Source organism: Pseudophryne corroboree, chromosome 3, assembly GCF_028390025.1.
Source record: "Pseudophryne corroboree isolate aPseCor3 chromosome 3, aPseCor3.hap2, whole genome shotgun sequence".
In the NCBI taxonomy this organism is placed as follows: Eukaryota; Metazoa; Chordata; class Amphibia; order Anura; family Myobatrachidae; genus Pseudophryne; species Pseudophryne corroboree.
Genome location: NC_086446.1, coordinates 621,680,805 through 621,704,663, shown reverse-complemented (window position 1 = coordinate 621,704,663; position 23,859 = coordinate 621,680,805). Strand labels below are relative to the sequence as shown.

The window sequence follows — 23,859 nt, the reverse complement described above, 5'->3', positions numbered from 1 at the left end:
TACGTGGGACTGAGGGGAGAGAAGCAAACCTACCTGCTTGCAGATAGCTTGTGCTTCTTAGGCTACTGGACACCATTAGCTCCAGAGGGTTCGAACACAGGGCCTGACCTCGATCGTCCGTTCCCGGAGCCGCGCCGCCGTCACCCTTGCAGAGCCAGAAGACAGAAGAACAAATGAAATCGGCGGCAGAAGACTCCTGTCTTCATTAAGGTAGCGCACAGCACTGCAGCTGTGCGCCATTGCTCCCACAGCACACACTCCGGTCACTGTAGGGTGCAGGGCGCTGGGGGGGGGGGGGGCGGGGGCGCCCTGGGCAGCAATTATAATGAGGGGGCGGGGCCTTCTTCCTCAGCACACCAGCGCCATTTTCCCTTCACAGCTCCGCTGGAAGCACGCTCCCCAGGCTCTCCCCTGCAGTATCCAGGTACAAGACGGGTTAAAAAGAGAGGGGGGGCACATAAATTTAGGCGCAAATCGATACAAACAAGCAGCTATTGGGAAAATCACTTTTCTCGGACGTCCTAGTGGATGCTGGGAACTCCGTAAGGACCATGGGGAATAGCGGGCTCCGAAGGAGGCTGGGCACTCTAGAAAGATTTATGACTACCTGGTGTGCACTGGCTCCTCCCACTATGACCCTCCTCCAAGCCTCAGTTAGATCTTGTGCCCGGCCGAGGTTGGATGCACACTAGGGGCTCTCCTGAGCCTCTAGAAAGAAAGTATAGAATTAGGTTTTTTATTTTCAGTGAGACCTGCTGGCAACAGGCTCACTGCAGCGAGGGACTAAGGGGAGAAGAAGCGAACTCGCCTGCTTGCAGCCGGATTGGGCTTCTTAGGCTACTGGACACCATTAGCTCCAGAGGGATCGACCGCAGGCCCAGTCCTTGGTGTTCGGTCCCGGAGCCGCGCCGCCGTCCCCCTTACAGAGCCAGAAGCAAGAAGAGGTCCGGAAAATCGGCGGCAGAAGACATCCTGTCTTCACCAAGGTAGCGCACAGCACTGCAGCTGTGCGCCATTGCTCCTCAGCACACTTCACACTCCGGTCACTGAGGGTGCGGGGCGCTTGGGGGGGGCGCCCTGAGCAGCAATAAAAACACCTTGGCTGGCAAACATACATCACATATAACCCCCAGGGCTATATGGATGTATTTTAACCCCTGCCAGAATCCATAAAAATGCGGGAGAATAGGCCGCGGAAAAGGGGCGGAGCTATCTCCCTCAGACACACTGGCGCCATTTTCTCTTCACAGTGCAACTGGAAGAAAGCTCCCCAGGCTCTCCCCTGTAGTTTTCAGGCTCAAAGGGTTAAAAAGAGAGGGGGGGCACTAAATTTAGGCGCAATATTGTATATACAAGCAGCTATGGGGGAAAATTCACTCAGTTATAGTGTTAATCCCCACATTATATAGCGCTCTGGTGTGTGCTGGCATACTCTCTCTCTGTCTCCCCAAAGGGCTTTGTGGGTCCTGTCCTCAGTCAGAGCATTCCCTGTGTGTGTGCGGTGTGTCGGTACAGCTGTGTCGACATGTTTGATGAGGCTTATATAGTGACGGAGCAGATGCCGATAAATGTGATGTCGCCCCCTGTGGGGCCGACACCAGAGTGGATGGTTAGGTAAAAGGTATTAACCGACAGTGTCAACTCCTTACATAAAAGGCTGGATGACGTAACAGCTATGGGACAGCCGGCTTCTCAGCCCGTGCCTGCCCAGGCGTCTCAAAGGCCATCAGGGGCTCAAAAACGCCCGCTCATTCAGATGGCAGACACAGCTGTCGACACGGAGTCTGACTCCAGTGTCGACAAGGTTGAGACATATACACAATCCACTAGGAACATCCGTGACTTGATCCCGGCAATAAAAAATGTGTTACACATTTCTGACATTAACCTCTAAAAATGGGTTTTTATGTTTGGGGAGAAAAAGCAGGCAGTGTTTTGTTCCCACATCAGATGAATGAATGAAGTGTGTGAAAAGCGTGGGTTCCCCCTGATAAGAAACTGGTAATTTCTAAAAAGTTACTGATGGCGTACCTTTTCCCGCCAGAGGATAAGTTACGCTGGGAGATATCCCCTAGGGTGGATAAGGCGCTCACACGGTTGTCAAAATAGGTTTGGCACTGCCGTTTTAGGAACGGCCACTTTGAAGGTACCTGTTGATAAAAAGCAGGAGGCTATCCTGAAGTCTGTATTTACACACTCAGGTACTAGACTGATACCTGCAGAGCGTGCTGCTGCAGCGTGGTCGGTGACCCTGTCAAACATACTAGTTTGCTAACATGAGAACATATTAAAGACGTCGTCTTATATATGAGGGATGCACAGAGGGATATTTTACCGGCTGGCATCCAAAATGAATGTAATGTCCATTCTGTCAGGAGGGTATTAGAGACCTGTCACTGGACAGGTGATGCTGTCTTTAAAAGGCGCATAGAAATTCTGCCTTATAAGGGTGAGGAATTATTTGGGGATGGTCTCTGGGACCTCGTATCCGCAGCAACAGCTGGGAAGAAATATTTTTACCTCAATTTTCCTCACAGACTAAGAAAGCACTGTATTATCAGGTACAGTCCTTTCGGCTTCAGAAAAGCAAGCGGGTCAAAGGCGCTTCCTTTCTGTACAGAGACAAGGGAAGAGGGAAAAAGCTGCACCAGTCAGCCTGTTCCCAGAATCATAATTCTTCTCTCGCTTCCTCTGAGTCCACAGCATGACGCGGGGGCTCCACAGGTGTAGCCAGGTAAGGTGGGGGGCCGTCTCAAAAATTTCAGCGATCAGTGGGCTCGCTCACAGGTGGATCCCTGTTTCATTCAAGTAGTATTTCAGGGGTACAAGCTGGAATTCGATATGTCTTCCCCCCGCCGTTTCCTCAAATATGCCTTGCCGACAACTCCCTCAGGCAGGGAGGCTGTGCTAGAGGCAATTAATAAGCTGTATTCCCAGCAGGTAATACTTAAGGTGCCCCTACTCCAACAAGGACGGGGTTACTATTCCACACGGTTTTGGGGTACCGAAACCGCATGGTTCGGTGTGACCCTTTTTTATATTTAAAATCCTTGAACACATACATAAAAAATTCAAGTTCAAGATGGAATCGCTCAGGGCGGTTATTGCAAGCCTGGACGAGGGGGATTACATGGTATCCCGGGACATCAAGGATGCTTACCTGCATGTCCCTATTTACTATCCTCGCCAGGAGTACCTCAGATTGTGGTACAGGATTACCATTACCAAGTCCAGACTCTGCCGTTTGGACTGTACATGGCACCGAGGGTGTTACCATGGTAATGGCCGGAATGAGGATACTCCTTCGAAAAGGGGAGTTTTTAATTATCCCGTACTTGGACAATCTCCTTATAAGGGCGAGGTCCAAGGAGCAGTTGCTAGTCGGGGTAGCACTATTTTGGAAAGTGCTACAACAGCACGGTTGGATTCTAAACAGTCCAGAGTCACAGCTGGTTCCTACGACACGTCTACTGTTCCTGGGGATGGTTCTGGACACAGACCAGAAATAAGTGTTTCTCCAGGAGGAGAAAGCCAAGGAGCTGTCATCTCTAGTCAGAGACCTCCTGAAGCCAAAACAGTTATCGGTGCATCATTGCACGCGAGTCCTGGGAAAAATGATAGCTTCCTACGAAGCAATCCCATTCGGCAGGTTCCATGCAAGAACTTTTCAGGGGGACCTGTTAGACAAGTGGTCCGGGTCGCATCTTCAGATGCATTAGGCTGATAACCCTGTCTCCAAGGACCAGGGTATCTCTACTGTAGTGGCTGCAGAGTGCCCATCTTCAAGAGGGCCGCAGGTTCGACATACAGGACTAGGTCCTAGTGACCATGGATGCCAGCCTTTGAGGCTGGGGGGCAGTCACACAGGGAAGAACCTTCCAGGGACTTTGGTCAAGTCAAGTGACTTCCCTACATAACTGGAACAGAGGGCCATTTACAATGCCCTGAGTCAGGCAAGGCCTCTGCTTCAAAACCAGCCGGTCCTGATCCAATCAGGCAACATCACGGCAGTCGCCCATGTAAACCAACAGGGTGGCACAAGAAGCAGGATGGCGATGGCAGAAGCCACAAGGATTCTCCGATGGGCGGAAAATCATGTGTTAGCACTGTCAGCAGTGTTCATTCCCGGAGTGGACAACTGGGAAGGAGATCTTCTCAGCAGACACGACTTCCACCCGAGAGTGTGGGGACTTCATCCAGAAGTCTTCCAAAGGATTGTACACCATTGGGAAAGGCCACAGGTGGACATGATGGCGTCCCGCCTCAACAAAAAGCTATAAAAGATATTGCGCCAGGTCAAGGGACCTTCAGGCGATAGCTGTGGACGCTCTGGTAACACCGTGGGTGTACCAGTCGGTTTATGTGTTCCCCCCTCTGCCTCTCATACCAAAGGTACTGAGAATAATAAGAAGGCGAGGAGTAAGAACGATACTCGTGGTTCCGGATTGGCCAAGAAGAGCCTGGTACCCAGAACTTCAAGAAACTATATATCAGAGGACCCATGGCCTCTGCCGCTCAGACAGGACCTGCTGCAGCAGGGGCCCTGTCTGTTCCAAGACTTACCGCGGCTACGTTTTGATGGCATGGCGGTTGAACGCCGGATCCTAAAGGAAAAGGGCATTCCGGAGGAAGTCATTCCTACGCTGATTCAAGCCAGGAAAGATGTTACTGCAAAACATTATCACCGCATATGGCGGAAATATGTTGCTTGGTGTGAGGCCAAAAAGGCCCCAACAGAGGAATTTCAACTAGGTCGATTTCTGCATTTCCTACAAGCAGGAGTGTCTATGGGCCTAAAATTAGGCTCCATTAAGATACAGATCTCGGCTCTGTCGATTTTCTTCCAGAAAAAATTAGCTTCAATACCTGAAGTTCAGACATTGTAAAAGGAGTGCTGCATATTCAGCCCCCAGTTGTGCCTCCAGTGGCACCTTGGGATCTCAACGTGGTGTTGAGTTTCTTAAAATCACATTGGTTTGAACCACTAAAAACCGTGGATCTAAAATATCTCACGTTGAAAGTGGTCATGTTATTGGCCTTGGTTTCGGCCAGGCGTGTGTCAGAATTGGCGGCTTTGTCATGTAAAAGCCCTTATCTGATTTTCCATATGGATAGGGCAGAATTGAGGACTCGTCCCCAGTTTCTCCCTAAGGTGGTATCAGTTTTTTCACTTGAACCAACCTATTGTGGTGCCTGCGGCTGCTAGGGACTTGGAGGATTCCAAGTTACTGGACGTAGTCAGGGCCTTGAAAAATTATGTTTCCAGGACGGCTAGAGTCAGGAAAATTGACTCGCTATTTATCCTGTATGCACCCAACAGGCTGGGTGCTCCTGCTTCTAAGCAGACTATCGCTCGCTGGATCTGTGACACGATTCAGCAGGAGCATTCTGCGGCTGGACTGCCGCATCCTAAATCAGTGAAAGCCCATTCCACAGCGAAGGTGGGCTCATCTTGGGCGGCTGCCCGAGGGGTCTCGGCTTTACAACTTTGCCGAGCTGTTACTTGGTCAGGGGCAAACACGTTTGCAAAATTCTAAAAATTTGATACCCTGGCTGAGGAGGACCTTGAGTTCTCTCATTCGGTGCTGTAGAGTCATCCGCACTCTCCCGCCCGTTTGGGAGCTTTGGTATAATCCCCATGGTCCTTACGGAGTTCCCAGCATCCACTAGGACGTCAGAGAAAATAAGATTTTACTCACCGGTAAATCTATTTCTCGTAGTCCGTAGTGGATGCTGGGCGCCCATCCCAAGTGCGGATTGTCTGCAATACTTGTAAATAGTTATTGCTAACTAAAGGGTTATTGTTGAGCCATCTGTTGAGAGGCTCAGTTGTTTTCATACTGTCAAACTGGATATAGTATCACGAGTTGTACGGTGTGATTGGTGTGGCTGGTATGAGTCTTACCCGGGATTCAAAATCCTTCCTTATTATGTCAGCTCGTCCGGGCACAGTGTCCTAGCTGAGGCTTGGAGGAGGGTCATAGTGGGAGGAGCCAGTGCACACCAGGTAGTCATAAATCTTTCTAGAGTGCCCAGCCTCCTTCGGAGCCCGCTATTCCCCATGGTCCTTACGGAGTTCCCAGCATCCACTACGGACTACAAGAAATAGATTTACCGGTGAGTAAAATCTTATTATTAGCAGTGTAAATCCCTGTGTTATATAGCGCTGTGGTGTGTGCTGGCATACTCTCTCTCTGTCTCCCCAAAGGACTTTGTGGGGTCCTGTCCTCAGTCTGAGCATTCCCTGTGTGTGTGCGGTGTGTCGGTACGGCTGTGTCGACATGTTTGATGAGGGTTACGTGGAGGCAGAGCAGGGACAGATATATGTGGTGTCGCCCCCGACGGGGCCGACACCTGATTGGATGGATATGTGGAAGGTCTTAACCGACAGTGTCAACTCCTTACATAAAAGGTTTGATGACGCAGCAGCCTTGGGACAGCCGGGGTCTCAGCCCGCGCCTGCCCAGGCGACTCAGAAGCCGTCAGGGGCTCATAAACGCCCGCTAGCTCTGATGGTAGACACAGATGTCGACACGGAGTCTGACTCCAATGTAGATGAGGATGAGACAAATGTACAGTCTACAAAAGCCATCCGATGCATGATTACTGCAATGAAAGATGTATTGCACATTTCTGATATTAACCCGGTTACCACCAAAAGGGGTATTATGTTTGGGGAGAAAAAGCAGCCAGTGACTTTTCCCCCCATCTGATGAATTAAATGATTTGTGTGAAGAAGCGTGGAGTTCCCCTGATAAGAAACTAGTGATTTCTAAGAGGTTACTGATGGCGTACCCTTTTCCGCCAACGGATAGGTTACGTTGGGAAACATCCCCTAGGGTGGACAAGGCGCTGACACGCTTATCTAAAAGGGTGGCACTGCCGTCTCAGGATACGGCCGCCCTAAAGGATCCTGCGGATAGAAAGCAGGAAGCTATCCTGAAGTCTGTGTATACACACTCTGGTACTCTACTGAGACCTGCTATTGCTTCAGCCTGGATGTGTAGTGCTGCAGCAGCATGGACTGATACCCTGTCAGACAACATTGATTCCCTCGACAGGGATACTGTTTTGCTAACCATAGAACATATAAAAGAAGTCGTCTTATATATGCGGGATGCACAGAGGGACATTTGCCTGCTGGCATCTAGAATTAATGCAATGTCCATTTCTGCCAGGAGAGTATTATGGATTCGGCAGTGGACAGGTGATGCTGATTCTAAAAAACACATGGAGGTTTTGCCTTATAAGGGTGAGGAACTATTTGGGGACGGTCTCTCGGACCTCGTATCCACAGCAACTGCTGGGAAGTCGACTTTTTTGCCTCCGGTTCCCTCACAGCCTAAGAAAGTACCGTTATATCAAATGCAGTCCTTTCGGCCTCAGAAAGGCAAGCGGGTCAGAGGAGCATCCTTTCTGGCCAGATGCAAGGGTAGAGGAAAGAAGCTGCACCAGGCAGCCAGTTCCCAGGAACAAAAATCCTCCCCTGCTTCCACTAAGTCCACCGCATGACGTTGGGGCTCCACAGGCGGAGCCAGGTGCGGTGGGGGCGCGTCTCCGAAACTTCAGCAACCAGTGGGTTCGCTCACAAGTGGATCTATGGGCTTTACAATTTGTATCTCAGGGATACAAGCTGGAGTTCGAGGCGACTCCCCCTTGCCGTTACCTCAAATCAGCCTTGCCAGCTGCTCCCAGGGAAAGGGAGGTAGTACTGGCGGCAATTCACAAGCTGTACCTCCAGCAGGTGATAATCAAGGTCCCCCTCCTTCAACAAGGCAGGGGTTACTATTCCACAATGTTTGTGGTACCGAAACCGGACGGTTCGGTGAGACCCATCCTGAATTTAAAATCCTTGAACACTTATATAAAGAAGTTTAAGTTCAAAATGGAATCGCTCAGGGCGGTTATTGCAAGCCTGGAAGAGGGGGATTTTATGGTGTCGCTGGACATCAAGGATGCTTACTTGCATGTCCCCATTTTCCCACCTCACCAGGAGTACCTCAGGTTTGTGGTACAGAACTGTCATTATTAATTCCAGACGTTGCCGTTTGGTCTCTCCACGGCTCCGAGAATATTTACCAAGGTAATGGCCGAAATGATGATACTCCTTCGAAGAAAGGGAGTTATAATTATCCCGTACTTGGACGATCTCCTCATAAAGGCGAGGTCCAAAGAGCAGTTGTTGGTCAGCGTAGCACTCTCTCAGGAAGTGTTGCAACAGCACGGCTGGATTCTGAATATCCCAAAGTCGCAGCTGATCCCTACGACGCGTCTGCTTTTCCTGGGAATGATTCTGGACACAGAACAGAAGAAGGTGTTTCTCCCGGAGGAGAAGGCCCAGGAATTGTCATCTCTGGTCAGGGACCTCCTGAAACCAAAACAGGTGTCGGTGCATCACTGCACGCGAGTCCTGGGAAAGATGGTGGCTTCTTACGAAGCAATTCCCTTCGGCAGGTTCCATGCAAGGATCTTTCAGTGGGATCTGTTGGACAAATGGTCCGGATCGCATCTTCAGATGCATCGGTTGATCACCCTGTCCCCAAGGGCCAGGGTGTCTCTGCTGTGGTGGCTGCAGAGTGCTCATCTTCTCGAGGGACGCAGGTTCGGCATACAGGACTGGATCCTGGTGACCACGGATGCAAGCCTCCGAGGATGGGGGGCAGTCACTCAGGGAAGAAATTTCCAAGGACAGTGGTCAAGTCTGGAGACTTCTCTACACGTAAATATATTGGAACTAAGGGCCATCTACAACGCCCTGAGTCAAGCAGAGCCCCTGCTTCAAAACCAATCTGTACTGATTCAGTCAGACAACATCACGGCGGTCGCCCATGTAAACCGCCAGGGCGGTACAAGAAGCAGGATGGCAATGGCAGAAGCCACAAGGATTCTTCGATGGGCGGAGAATCACGTGCTAGCACTGTCAGCAGTGTTCATTCCGGGAGTGGACAACTGGGAAGCAGACTTCCTCAGCAGGCACGACCTCCACCCGGGAGAGTGGGGACTTCATCAAGAAGTCTTCACACAGATTGTAAACCGTTGGGAACTGCCACAGGTGGACATGATGGCGTCCCGCCTCAACAAAAAGCTAAAAAAAAAAAAAATATTGCGCCAGGTCACGGGACCCTCAGGCGATAGTTGTGGACGCACTAGTGACACCGTGGGTGTACCAGTCGGTTTATATGTTCCCTCCTCTTCCTCTCATACCCAAGGTACTGAGGATAGTAAGAAAGAGAGGAGTAAGAACTATACTCATCGTTCCGGATTGGCCAAGAAGAACTTGGTATCCAGAACTACAAGAAATGATCTCAGAGGACCCATGGCCTCTGCCTCTCAGACAGGACCTGTTACAGCAGGGGCCCTGTCTGTTCCAAGACTTACCGCGGCTGCGTTTGACGGCATGGCGGTTGAACGCCGGATCCTAGCGGAAAAGGGCATTCCGGATGAAGTTATTCCTACGCTGATGAAGGCTAGGAAAGACGTGACAGCAAAACATTATCACCGTATATGGCGAAAATATGTTGCTTGGTGTGAGGCCAGGAAGGCCCCTACAGAGGAATTCCAGCTGGGTCGATTCCTGCACTTCCTACAGTCAGGAGTGACTATGGGCCTAAAATTAGGATCCATAAAGGTCCAGATTTCGGCCCTATCTATTTTCTTTCAAAAAGAACTGGCTTCACTGCCTGACGTTCAGACGTTTGTTAAGGAAGTGCTGCATATTCAGCCCCCTTTTGTGCCTCCAGTGGCACCTTTGGGATCTTAACGTTGTGTTGGATTTCATGAAATCACACTGGTTTGAATCTGCGTTTCATTTGAACCAACCTATTGTGGTGCCTGCGGCTACTCGGGACTTGGAGGCTTCCAAGTTGCTGGACGTAGTCAGGGCTTTGAAAATCTATGTAGCCAGGACGGCTGGAGTCAGGAAAACTGACTCGCTGTTTATCCTGCATGCACCCAACAAACTGGGTGCTCCGGCTTCAAAGCAAACAATTGCGTGCTGGATCTGTAACACGATTCAGCAAGCTCATGCTGCGGCAGGGTTGCCGCATCCTAAATCTGTAAAAGCCCATTCCACAAGGAAGGTGGGCTCTTCTTGGGCGGCTGCCCGAGGGGTCTCGGCTTTACAGCTTTGCCGAGCTGCTACTTGGTTGGGTTCAAACACATTTGCTAAGTTCTACAAGTTTGATACCCTGGCTGAGGAGGACCTTGCCTTTGCTCATTCGGTGCTGCAGAGTCATCCGCACTCTCCCGCCCGTTTGGGAGCTTTGGTATAATCCCCATGGTCCTTACGGAGTTCCCAGCATCCACTAGGACGTCAGAGAAAATAAGAATTTACTCACCGGTAATTCTATTTCTCGTAGTCCGTAGTGGATGCTGGGCGCCCGTCCCAAGTGCGGACTCTCTGCAATACATGTATATAGTTATTGCTTAACTAAAGGGTTATTGTTATGAGCCATCTGTTACTGAGGCTCAGTTGTTGTTCATACTGTTAACTGGGTATGGTTATCACAAGTTGTACAGTGTGATTGGTGTGGCTGGTATGAGTTTTACCCTGGATTCCAAATCCTTTCCTTGTTGTGTCAGCTCTTCCGGGCACAGTTTCCTTAACTGAGGTCTGGAGGAGGGGCATAGAGGGAGGAGCCAGTGCACACCAGATAGTACCTAATCTTTCTTTTAGAGTGCCCAGTCTCCTGCGGAGCCCGTCTATTCCCCATGGTCCTTACGGAGTTCCCAGCATCCACTACGGACTACGAGAAATAGAATTACCGGTGAGTACATTCTTATTATTTACAGTCATAGTTTTGTGATATTACATATACATAATCCTGAGTAGTAATATTTTATTTTAATCTTTCAGTCGGCTATTCGGCTGTCGCCATAAATCATGTAGCGGACATGGAGAGAAAGAAAATGGTAAGATTTGAAACAGCGGTTTTCTGTGTATTAACACCACAGTAATGCAACGCCAGCTGGTAATCTAATCTGCACAATCTCTGTTCACATGGGAGCTGTCCACATGACCACTTAGAAATGTACAGTATTACATCATGTTGGTATACTATTAGAATTGGTATATTGCAAAATGTGTTTATATGTAGGATCTGCGTGCACTATGATGTCATTATTGTTACAGTAACAGTGGCAAGCTGAAATAGCTTGTAGTTATGTAAATGCATATTTCCCACCTGTATACCTCTACATTCAGTATAAAGACACAGGGCACGCTAAGGGTGTGACTGTGTCATAGTGACTATGGCCATGCCTCTAGTGAGTGTGCTTAGCGCTTCTTAAGTACTACTGTATGCTACCCCCTCCTCCACAGACAGCATGATGTTGCAGCACACACCGGAATCACCTGTCTGCAGGGAGGGAAATACTTCACAGCTTCCTGCAAATTGCCACTACGATGAAACAGCTTCGTAAATGTTATTCATTTTCTGCTGTCTCTTGTGGTTAAAACATGTTTGATAATAATCTTGTTTGGGAAGTCATTTCAAAATATATAATAATCTCTTTAATATAACTATTTAGAAAATGGCAATTATACACAATCAGTACTAATTGGGGCATATAAATTGAAAATAGCAAACTGGGTATGGAGAGAACCTGGTAAAATAACCATTTAACAATACAGTTTAGCCCCTGTGTCATCTATAAATAATAATAATTTAATTATATAATGCTCTGTTTCATATAGGACGCACGACACTTGGCAGATAGCTTGACATAATACATTACCGAAACAATGAAATACAGATAGTTCTTAATATAATCCAATCTAATGTTTCATATAAATCACTGTGAATGTTTTGCATTTTCGTTTAGGAAATTGAAAAACCCATATCTCCTGCAGATCTATTCTCATCGCTGCCTACTGTACAGGTAGGGCAACCAGTGTCATTTCATGTCATGTGATCATGTTGGCCCTTTACAGTGAAAGTTATATACATTGCCGTCACGTTGACACCGTGAATATGTGCAGTGGTACGTGCTTGGCACCGCACGCTTTCAGGTTTTACAACAGCTGCTGTCTCCTTTATTTGCAAATTGAGCTACATAATGTACTTATTGGAAGATGATTTGTCAATGAATAATTCATAAAAGCACATAACAATGTATGTATGGTAATCCTCTGCTTTTAACTCCTACATGTAGGCCAGTGGGGTGGACTAAATAGTGCTCAGAAAGAGATGCAAAATACGCAGAGGTATAGGTGGAAATAACTCTCCTATGACTTATTAAATATTGACTTAAAGGGAAATAAAGCATTTTATTTTATATGGGTCACATTTGTGAAATACATCTTAACAGATTTTGGGAGTAGATGGGAATATATATCAAAGGGATATATATCAAAGCTTACAGAGTCAATCAGCTCCTAACTGCCATGTTACGGGCTGTGTTTGAAAAATGACAGATGCTGATTGGTAGTACTTTATTTCTCTCCAAGCTTTGATACATATGCCTCATAGCCCAAATATGACCAATAACGGTTGTATATAAATGCTGTAGAAAGTGTACAGAAGCAAATAATTCAGTTTACCTGCTGTCAGGATCCCGACGCCGGAATCCCGACACACAGTGAAATACCGGTGGTTGAAATCCCCAATCTGGTGGTGGGCCACACCACCACCCGATGAGGAATATAACCTTCGGTCGCCACCGTGCCCGAAGCATGGCGAGTGCAGCAAGCCTGTGATGGGACATGCTGCGCTCGCTGCCGGTATCCCAGCTGTCGCGACCCTGGCCTCGGTCTCCTGACCGCGGGGATCCCGATAGCCGAGATATCATACTAAATCCATAGAGAACTCCAGGCTTCAGTGGAGTAGAAAAAATACTTTTAAACATTACCAGTAACGTCCATTTGGGTAAAAGTTGCTTTGGAGGGGGCAGGCTGTGCACAAAGGACTTTCTTCAGGTGACACCAAGAAATTGACAGAAGCTATAGGCAGGTAAGTGCGATGTACACTTCACTAGAATTGACAGTATACTGTATATAGAGATATAATTTAGTTAACATAAGGAGCGATTTGTAAAATTTGCAGTGTATTATTTGCTGCCCCCTCTACTAGCTGGATTTTCCAGTTCTTCTGCATGAAGCAGCCCAGATATATACAGTAGTATGTTTTTAGTAGCATTTAATGGTTATACTTTGTTTCTCTAGCATCCATAAGGGATATTAGGGAATCTAGTACGATGGGGTATAGACGGGGTCCAAAGGAGCCTGTGTACTTTAAATTTCTTCACTGGGTGTGCTGGCTCCTCCCCTCTATGCCCCCTCCCGCAGGCAGTTTAGAAAAAAGTACCCTCAGGAGAGGATGCACATCTCTGAGCTCCAGAGAGTTTTCTTCAATTTCTTTTTAATGTTTGTTATTTTCGGTATGCTGTTTGGGCAACAACATACCTGCACCGTGGGAGTTAGGGGGGGACGGTCACCGGCCTTGCGAGGTGCAGAGCCGCTTCCCCACTGCAGGACTACCGTCCTGAGGGGTTGTTGTTCAGCTGGGCACTGCGCCTTGGCTGTCACAATCGCCGCACGCCGCACACCCCTAACATTGGCTGAAAGTGACGTCTGTGGTGAGTACAAACTGGGGGCCCCGCTAGGGGGGTCCCCCTGTTCAAAATGCGTCTGAATGCGGGCGCGGCATACGGGGCCCTCCTGAGTTAGACTGGCTAACAATCACTTGAACTAGCACTTGTGTGATGTTTTTAAGCAAACAGGAGACTTGCCAGTATAAATAATCACTGTAGCTCCGGCGCCATTGCAGGGGGCGGAGCTACCTCAGAGCAGGACCAGAGGCATTTTGGCGCCTTCCTCTGCTTATTGCAGCCACAGACAGCACACACAGCGCTTCCTGCCTCACAAGACACGCTGGAAAACTGGTACAGGGTGTAGCAAAGGGGGAGAGCTGCTATTGTATACTATCTGGGTCCTCTACAGGACAGACATTATTAGTGTTTACTGTAATATAGTTAGCTGTCAGCCTCACTGGGGCTGTGCAGCTAGGGGTGTGCTGGTGTCCTTCTCCCTGTGTGTCTCCTCTCACATACAGTAAGGGCAGGCTTGAAATATATTGCTGTCTGTTTCTATGTGCATGTTATTGTGCTTACTGTGAAACATGGGTAAACACAAGCTGTGCAGTGTATATCACACCAGATTCTATCCAGTATCATATGATTCTGTTTCATGTGAACAGTGCAGCCAATCTTCATAAATCAGTGAAGGGGCTGGGGGAGAGGGTCCAGAGCCCGCATGGCTAGGGTCTCTTAAAAATATGATGTCTGATATGTCATCCCAGCTCACTGCTAATGTTCAGAAAACTCAGCTACTACAACAGGCTGTTGCAGATTTAGCTGCTAGGGCAGATGTTACACAGTCCAACTCCTCTCATGCAGGACCACAAAAGCGTGGTTTGCCTGCTCTACTATCTGACATATATAGGATATACAGAAGGATGGGGAGGACTTGGACCCCGTTAGTGGAAATACAGATTCTGCTCAGGGTATTCAACCCCTAATTCTCACTATATGGGACAGGTTAAAGCTCCCTATAGAGGACACTGCGTCACAGCAGTCGTTTTTCTTTACACAAAACAAGCCTAATGTCACTTTCCCTGATTCTGCAGAGTTAGATGACCTATTCAAGTTGCCTGGAAAAATCCAGACAAAAAAAATTCCAAGTGTCAAAAAAGTTTTTGCGCACTTTCCCATTTGCTCCTTAAGATAGGAAATTTTTGAAGGCACCCGCGGGGGTTGATGTATCAGTCTCTTGACTGTCCAAAAAGGCGGTGCTGCCTGCACCGGGCTCCTTTACCATCAAGGATCCTGGGGATAGGAAAATAGAAGCTATACTCAAATCTATTTACATGGCAGTAGATGTATCGCAAAGGCCGGTCATTGCTGGTTGCTGTATGACCCATGCCATTCATTCATGGGCCTCTCCGGGGCTACGCCTCTGGTCACTATGGTGACCCTCCTAAAGCACATTCAGGACACTACACGCGTCCTCTGTGATTCGCTCAAGGAGATGGGGAACATTAATGCTAGGACTTCTGCCATGGATAGCGGACGCGGAATCCAAATGCATTGTGGAATCCCTCCTCTTTTCAGGGGAATGGCTCTTTGGGGTTGAATTGGATACATGGATTTCCAAAGTTATGGCTGGGAAATCTACGTTTCTCCCCTCTGGGGCCCCCGCCGGCGAGACGCTCCTACCCGGGGCCATCTGTACAGTCCTTTCAGTCTCACAGATTTCGATCTAAGGCCAGAGGTGCCTCCAATGCGACTAGAGGCACCAGAGGTAAGTCAAGAAAGCCTGCAAGCACCACCTTTTAGGAACAGACTACCAGTTCTGCTTCCACTAAGGCCTCAGCATGACTGTGCCTACCCACCCCGAGGGGATCTCGAGGTGGAAACTCGACTGCGTCACTTCAGCCGCGTCTATGAGGCTTCCTGCCAGGATACCTGGGTCAGGGATCTCATTTCTCAAGGCTACAAGCTGGAGTTCGACAGTGCTCCTCCCCAATGATTTTTCAAATCAAGCTTTCCAGCTTTGGAGGTTATGCAGGTTACGTTGCAACAGGCCATCCTAAAGTTGGTCCAGTCCCACGTCATTGTTCCAGTAACAATACCACAATGAGGCATGGGTCATTACTCCAATCTGTTTGTGGTACCGAAACCGGACGGTTCGGTAAGGCCCATTTTGAATCTAAAGTCCTTGAATCCTTACCTGAAGGTGTTCAAGCTCAAAATGGAATCCTTGAGAGCAGTGATTGCGGACCTGGAAGAACAGGAATTCATGGTTTCCTTGGATATCAAGGATACCTACCTCCATATTCCGATTTGGCCACCTCATCAGGCGTACCTGAGGTTTGCCCTGCTGGATAATCACTACAAATTCCAGGCACTGCCCTTCAGCCTGTCCACAGCTCCAAGGGTGTTCACAAAGGTGATGGTGGAGATGATGTTCCAGCTCCGGGTTCTGATCAAAGCAAGATCCAGGGAGCTTTTGTTGCTCCATATCGACCGCACTATCCAACTTCTGTCACACCATGGGTGGATCCTCAACTTACTACCTGGAGCTGACGCAGCGGCTCCTGTTCCTGGGGATGTTGGTGGATACTGTGGCCCAGAAGGTGTTCCTACCAGAGGACAAAGTGAGAACACTTCAGGAGATGGTCCACATAGTGCTCCGACCTACTCGAGTGTCCATCCATCTTTGCATAAGATTGTTGGAAAAGATGGTCGATATGGGAGGTTCCATGCCATCTTCAGATGCACTGGATGATATGGCTGTCGCCTCAGGCCAGGATTTTCCTCCTGTGGTAGCTGAAAGGCCGGAGATTCAGGATTGGACCATCCTCACGACGGATCCGAGTCTAAGAGGATAAGGAGCTGTCATCCAAGGGGCGCAGTTCAAAGGCAGGTAGTCAGCCCCTGAAAGCTTCCTTCCGATCAACATTCTGGAACTTCGGGCGATCTACAGTGCTCTGCTTCAGGCCTCTCCTCTGCTCAAGGATCACGCGATCCAAGTACAGCCGGACAACGCCACAGCGGTGGCGTACATCAATCGGCAAGGAGGGCCAAAAAGCAGAGCCTGCATGCGAGAGGTGTCAAGGATACTCCTCTGGACAGAAAGAAATGCAAGAGCAATGTCCACAATCTTCATTCCGGGAGTAGACAACTGGGAAGCGGACTTCCTGAGTCGTCACGATCTCCACCCAGGGGAGTGGGGTCTCCACCAGCAGGTGTTCCAGCAGATCATCCACCAGTGGGGCTGCCCACAGATAGACATGATGGCTTCTCGTCTCAACAAGAAGCTTCACTGGTATTGCTCACGAACCAGGGACCCTGAGGCGAGATAGTAGATGCACTGACGTCGCCTTGGCCTTATCAGCTGGTCTACCGGTTTCCTCCGATTCCGTTGCTCTCAAGTGTGCTCAAACGCATCAGAAATCATGAAGTCCAGGCAATTCTAATTGCCCCGGATTGGCCTCGGAGGCGTGGTACGTGGAGCTTCTGGACATGTCCGTTGAAGACCCTTGGCCTCTACCTCTCAGAAGAGATGTTCTTCAACAAGGACCATTCGTCTACCCGGACTTACAGCAACTTCATTTGACGGCATGGAGGTTGAGCGGAACATCCTAGCTCACAAGGACCTTTTCAAAAAGATTATTGCTACCATGGTTCAGGCCAAGAAGCCTGTGACGTCAAAACACTATCGTTATATCTGGAGGAGATATGTCTCTTATTGCGAGGGATGCACGTATCCGCCTGCTGAGTTCCACTTGGGACCTTTCTTACGTTTCCTGAAGACTGGTTTGGAAAAGGGCTTACGTCTGGGTTCCATTAATGTCCAGATTTCAGCTCTCTCAATTTTCTTCCAGAAGAAATTGGTAGTGTTGCCAAAAGTTCAGACCTTCTTACAAGGGGTACTCCACATATAACTCCTTTTTGTGCCACCTACGGCACCCTGGGATTTGAATGTAGTGTTGGAATTTCTACAGTCCTCCTTGTTTGAACCTCTGATGACGGTAGAAGACAAGTACCTCACGTGGAAGACGGTGATGTTACTGGCCCTGTCTTCTGCTCGACGTGTCTCAGAATTGAGGGCCTTATCGTGTAAAAGTCCGTACTTGGTCTTTTACGAGGACAGAGCGGAGCTCCGGACTAGACAGCAGTTCCTGCTGAAGGTTGTCTCCGCGTTTCACCTGAATCAACATATTGTGGTTCCGTCCAGTTCTGATACTTCTGCTCTTCCGGAGGCATTGGATGCTGTGCGTGCCTTGAAAATCTATGTCAAGTGAACAGCTCGGATCAGAAAGACGGATTCCTTGTTCGTGCTCTGATGCGCAGAAAAAGGGTTTTACTGCTTCGAAGCAGTCCATTGCTCGTTGGCTTAGGCTTACTGTCCAACAGGCCTATGTGTCGGCAGCCTTACCTGTTCCTAAGTCTCTGAAGGCCCACTCTACATGATCTGTGGGCACTTACTGGGCGGCTGCCCGTAGAGTCTCGGCCTTGCAACTATGCCGAGCTGCTACCTGGTCGGGGAAGAACACCTTTGTGAAGTTCAACAAGTTTGATACCCTGGCCAAAGAGGTTACCCAGTTTGGGCAGGCGGTGCTGCAGCAGTCTCCGCACATTCCCGCACGTTCTGGAAGCTTTGGGACGTCCCCATCATACTAGATTCCCCAATATCCCTTATGGATGCTAGAGAAAATAGGATTTTAATTACCGACCGGTAAATCCTTTTCTCGTAGTCCATAAGGGATATTGGGCACCCGTCTCAGTGCGTTGACTTTTCTGCAGGTTCTGTTTTATGTGGTTACCTGTTCAGCTGTTGCTGTTGTTGTTACCAGCTGTTGCTGGTCGTTGTATGTTAGTGGTGTGCTGGTTTCTAAATCTCACCACTCTTTGTTGTCATGTTTCCTTCTCTCATATATGTCCTTTCTCCTTTTGGGCACGTTTTTACCTATAACTGCCTGTGGGATGGGGCATAGAGGGGAGGAGCCAGCACACCCAGTGAAGAAATGTAAAGTGCACCTGCTCCTTTGGACCCCGTCTATACCCCATCGTGCTAGATTCCCCAATATAGAAACATAGAATTTGACGGCAGATAAGAACCACTTTGGCCCATCTAGTCTGCCCCTTTTTTTATCCTTTAGGCAATCTCAACCTGTTTTGAACCTTAATTATTTGTAAGGATATTCATATGCCTATCCCAAGCAATTTTAAATTGCTCTACAGTCTTAGCCTCTACCAATATCCCTTATGGACTGCAAGAAAATTATTTACCGGTAGGTTATTATAATCCTATTTTTAACTGTTTATTTTAAACAATTGTTTTTCAAGCTTTCCTTGTTTCATAGTCCGTTACATACTACTATTGCTTGATTGCGTTTAGTGTAAGTCAACCCTTATTGGTCTGTATCTCCTTACAATAAGTTGCATGCACATAATGTTAGTATGCTTGCCCACAATCAAAACGTCGACGAGCATTATGGGAATCTCGAGAAGGCAGGCGTCACAATGTTGAGAAGATGTGCGAATTCTGCAGACGCTGGCAGTAAAACTGTAAACAGGTCAAAATATCATCATGTTAACAGTTGTTTGCCAGTTTTCTGGTGCCTGCTTCTGGGGGAGCACATAGTGCTTGTTGATAGTTTTATTGGCGACAAGCTCTATTAGGTATCCTTGCTTGCACAATGGGTAGCCGTATGTTAGTGGAATTTTATATTAGGAGCTAATGGAGCTCTTGGGTGTCTTATTACAATTTTTATCTATAAGAATAACTCCTATTTAGGGGTATATGCAATTGCGGTCGAATTCCCAAAAATGTCGAAAAACGGGACATTTTCGCCCAAAAAAAAAAAATCGACAATGCAATTCAGTACTTTTCGTCAAAAAAACGGACTTTCCAAATTCGCCTTTTTGAAATTCGACATTTGACAAATTCGACATTTCTGCAATGGTACAAATGCGGCATTTCGACAAAAGTATATTCAATTGAAGATTGTAAATTCGACAACAGTGCATTTTCAATCCGCCTCACTTTGCTGGCGGAATCTAATAAAAAAATTTAAAAACCATGTTTTTTTGTGATTTTTTTTTATTGGTAATAGCATATCTATTTATATTAGAAGGGATTAGGTACTTGGTTTGTCTATTTAGGAGGCACAAGTATTTTTTATATATTTTTAAAAATATATATATTTTTTATATGGAATGGGTTAAAAATCAGAAAAAAATGCGTGGGGTCCCCCTCCTAAGCATAACCTGCCTCGGGCTCTTTGAGCCGGTCCTGGTTGTAAAAATACGGGGGGGGGAATGACAGGGGATCCCCCGTATTTTTAGAACCAGCACCGGGCTCTGCGTCCGGTCCTGGTGCCAAAAATACGGGGGACAAAAAGCGTAGGGGTCCCCCGTATTTTTGGAACCAGCACCGGGCTCCACTAGCTGGGGAGATAATGCCACAGCTGGGGGACACTTTGATATCGGTCCCTGCGGCCGTGCCATTAAAACCCCAACTAGTCACCCCTGCCTGGGGTACCCTGGAGGAGTGGGGACCCCTTCAATCAAGGGGTCCCCCCCCTCCAGCCACCCAAGGGCCAGGGGTGAAGCCCGAGGCTGTCCCCCCCATCCATGGGCTGCGGATGGGAGGCTGATAGCCTTTTGTGAAATGAAAGAATATTGTTTTTTGCAGCAGAACTACAAGTCCCAGCAAGCCTCCCCTGCAAGCTGGTACTTTGAGAACCACAAGTACCAGCATGCAGAGGAAAAACGGGCCCGCTGGTACCTGTAGTTCTACTGCAAAAAAAATACCCAAATAAAAACAGGACACGCACACCTTGAAATTACAACTTTATTACATAGGAAAAAACAATGGTTCCCTAATGCACGCCAAGTGAAAAATATTACTACATAATAGTCAGATTATACGGAGATCTTGGTTGCGTATATCTGCAGATATAGGGTTAAGCCCCCAGGCTGATCGACAAGGCCTCTCCGTCACTGGGGGTCCCTAATACTAGGTATGGGTCCGGGGTGCAGGACCCCTTCATGTCGGCACAGGTCGGCTACCCCAGGTCAGCACACAGGTGAAAATTAATAAGGGTTAATAGGAAGCACAGAAGTGCTATGTAAGTGGTGTGATTAAAATAATACAAAAATATATACAAAGTGATAGGGAAAATCATAAGTGTTAATAAAGTGTTAGGGTGTGCCGACCTGAAGCAGCCCAGCCACACCGACACAGGGGCCACCACACCCCACACCCACCCCATAAATAATTACAAATATGTCTGGGTTGAAGTCCCAGTGTAAGGCCACATGGTAATGGCTCCTACAGCATCTGAGAGCCAGCTTACCTGGAGATACCCCTAGCTTCTCCTATGGCAGTCTAGAGTCGGCAATCCCTCCTAATGCTGACCCTTCCATGCCTCTCAATACAATACAAAAAATGGTGAGCTGCTCAATCAGATAGTGATGTCACTCAGGTGCTAAAAGGGAGGGGTAATTCTGTGTAGGAAAAAACAATGGTTCCCTAATGCACACCGAGTGAAAAATATTACTACATAATAGTCAGATTATACGGAGATCTTGGTTGCGTATATCTGCAGATATAGGGTTAAGCCCCCAGGCCGATCGACAAGGCCTCTCCGTCACTGGGGGTCCCTAATACTAGGTATGGGTCCGGGGTGCAGGACCCCATCATGTCGGCACAGGTCAGCTACCCCAGGTCAGCACACAGGTGAAAATGAATAAGGGTTAATAGGAAGCACAGAAGTGCTATGTAAGTGGTGTGATTAAAATAATACAAAAATATATACAAAGTGATAGGGAAAATCATAAGTGTTAATAAAGTGTTAGGGTGTTTGTATTGTATTGAGAGGCATGGAAGGGTCAGCATTAGGACATATTTGTAATTATTTATGGGGTGGGTGTGGGGTGTGGTGGCCCCTGTGTCGGAGTGGCTGGGCTGCTTCAGGTCGGCACACCCTAACACTTTATTAACACTTATGATTTTCCCTATCACTTTGTATATATTTTTGTATTATTTTAATCACACCACTTACATAGCACTTCTGTGCTTCCTATTAACCCTTATTAATTTTCACCTGTGTGCTGACCTGGGGTAGCCGACCTGTGCCGACATGATGGGGTCCTGCACCCTGGACCCATACCTAGTATTAGGGACCCCCAGTGACGGAGAGGCCTTGTCGATCGGCCTGGGGGCTTAACCCTATATCTGCAGATATACGCAACCAAGATCTCCGTATAATCTGACTATTATGTAGTAATATTTTTCACTCGGTGTGCATTAGGGAACCATTGTTTTTTCCTACACAGAATTACCCCTCCCTTTAAGCACCTGAGTGACATCACTATCTGATTGAGCAGCTCACCATTTTTTGTATTGTATTGAGAGGCATGGAAGGGTCAGCATTAGGAGGGATTGCTGACCCTAGACTGCCATAGGAGAAGCTAGGGGTATCTCCAGGTAAGCTGGCTCTCAGATGCTGTAGGAGCCATTACCATGTGGCCTTACACTGGGAATTCAACCCAGACATATTTGTAATTATTTGTGGGTGTGGGGTGTGGTGGCCCCTGTGTCGGTGTGGCTGGGCTGCTTCAGGTCGGCACACCCTAACACTTTATTAACACTTATGATTTTCCCTATCACTTTGTATATATTTTTGTATTATTTTAATCACACCACTTACATAGCACTTCTGTGCTTCCTATTAACCCTTATTAATTTTCACCTGTGTGCTGACCTGGGGTAGCCGACCTGTGCCGACATGATGGGGTCCTGCACCCCGGACCCATACCTAGTATTAGGGACCCCCAGTGACGGAGAGGCCTTGTCGATCGGCCTGGGGGCTTAACCCTATATCTGCAGATATACGCAACCAAGATCTCCGTATAATCTGACTATTATGTAGTAATATTTTTCACTCGGTGTGCATTAGGGAACCATTGTTTTTTCCTACACAGAATTACCCCTCCCTTTTAGCACCTGAGTGACATCACTATCTGATTGAGCAGCTCACCATTTTTTTAACTTTATTACATACATGTCGTCACACACACATACTTACCTATGTTGACACGACTTTCGGTCCACTTGTCCAAGTAGAATCCACGGGGTGTACCTGAAAATAAAATTATACTCACCTAAATCCAGTGTCCAGTGATATTTGTAATCCTCGTACTTGGCAAAATAAAAAAACGCATTTACCCGATCCACACTGACTGAAAGGGGTCCCATGTTTACACATGGGACCCCTTTCCCCGAATGCTGAGACCCCCTGTGACTCCTGTCACAGAAGGTCCCTTCAGGCAATCAGGTAGCGCCACGTCATGGCACTCTCCTGATTCCCTATGCGCGTCTGAGCTGGCAGACAGCGCATCGCACAGCACCTCCATTAGTTTCAATGGTGGGAACTTTGCGGTCAGCGGCAGGGTTACCTCACCGCTGACCGCAAAGTTCCCACCATTGAAGATAATGGAGGGGGCTGTGCGATGCGCGTCTGACAGCTCCGACGCGCATACAGCCAATCAGGAGAGTGCCACGACGTGGCGTTCCCTGATTGGCTGAAGGGACCTTCTGTGACAGCAGTCACGGGGGGTCTCTGCATTCGGGGAAACATGGGACCCCTTTCAGTCCGTCTGGATCGGCTATGCGTTGTTGTTTTTTTGCCAAGTACGAGGATTACAATAAAAGAACCGGACACTGGATCAGGTGAGTATATAATTTTATTTTCAGGTACCCCGGACGTCGACAAACGGAGACGTGGCCAGAGTCGGCGTGTCAACATAGGTAAGTATGTATGTATGTATGTGTCGGCATGTATGTAATAAAGTTTTACTTTCAAGGTGTGTGAGTGTCCTGTTTTTATTTGGGTATTTTTTTACAGAAGAACTACAGGTACCAGCGCCCCCCCCCCCCCCCCCCCGCATGCTGGTACTTGTGGTTCTCCAAGTACCAGCTTGCAGAGGAGGCTTGCTGGGACTTGTAGTTCTTCTGCAAAAAAAACAATATTCTTTCATTGTTACAGTTGGCTATCAGTCTCCCATCCGCAGCCCTTGGATGGGGGGGACAGCCTCGGGCTTCACCCCTGGCCCTTGGGTGGCTGGAGGGGGGGGACCCCTTGATTGAAGGGGTCCCCACTCCTCCAGGGTACCCCGGCCAGGGGTGACTAGTTGGGTATTTAATGCCACGGCCGCAGGGACCGGTATAAAAGTGTCCCCCGGCTGTGGCATTATCTGTCCAGCTAGTGGAGCCCGGTGCTGGTACAAAAAATACGGGGGACCCCTACTCTTTTTGTCCCCCGTATTTTGGCAACTAGGACTGGCTCA

General features: G+C 48.2%; 1 protein-coding gene across 2 annotated transcripts in view; it reads left to right on the top strand.

Moving 5' to 3' along the window:
• Positions 1 to 23,859, top strand: part of RPP30 (ribonuclease P/MRP subunit p30) — a 129,802-nt gene that overhangs the window by 32,733 nt on the left and 73,210 nt on the right. For both annotated transcript variants that reach the window (XM_063961675.1, XM_063961676.1), the window contains exons 3-4: positions 10,856 to 10,911; positions 11,824 to 11,880. In XM_063961675.1, the coding sequence (XP_063817745.1) occupies positions 10,856 to 10,911; positions 11,824 to 11,880 (113 nt within the window). The remainder of the gene's footprint in view (positions 1 to 10,855; positions 10,912 to 11,823; positions 11,881 to 23,859) is intronic.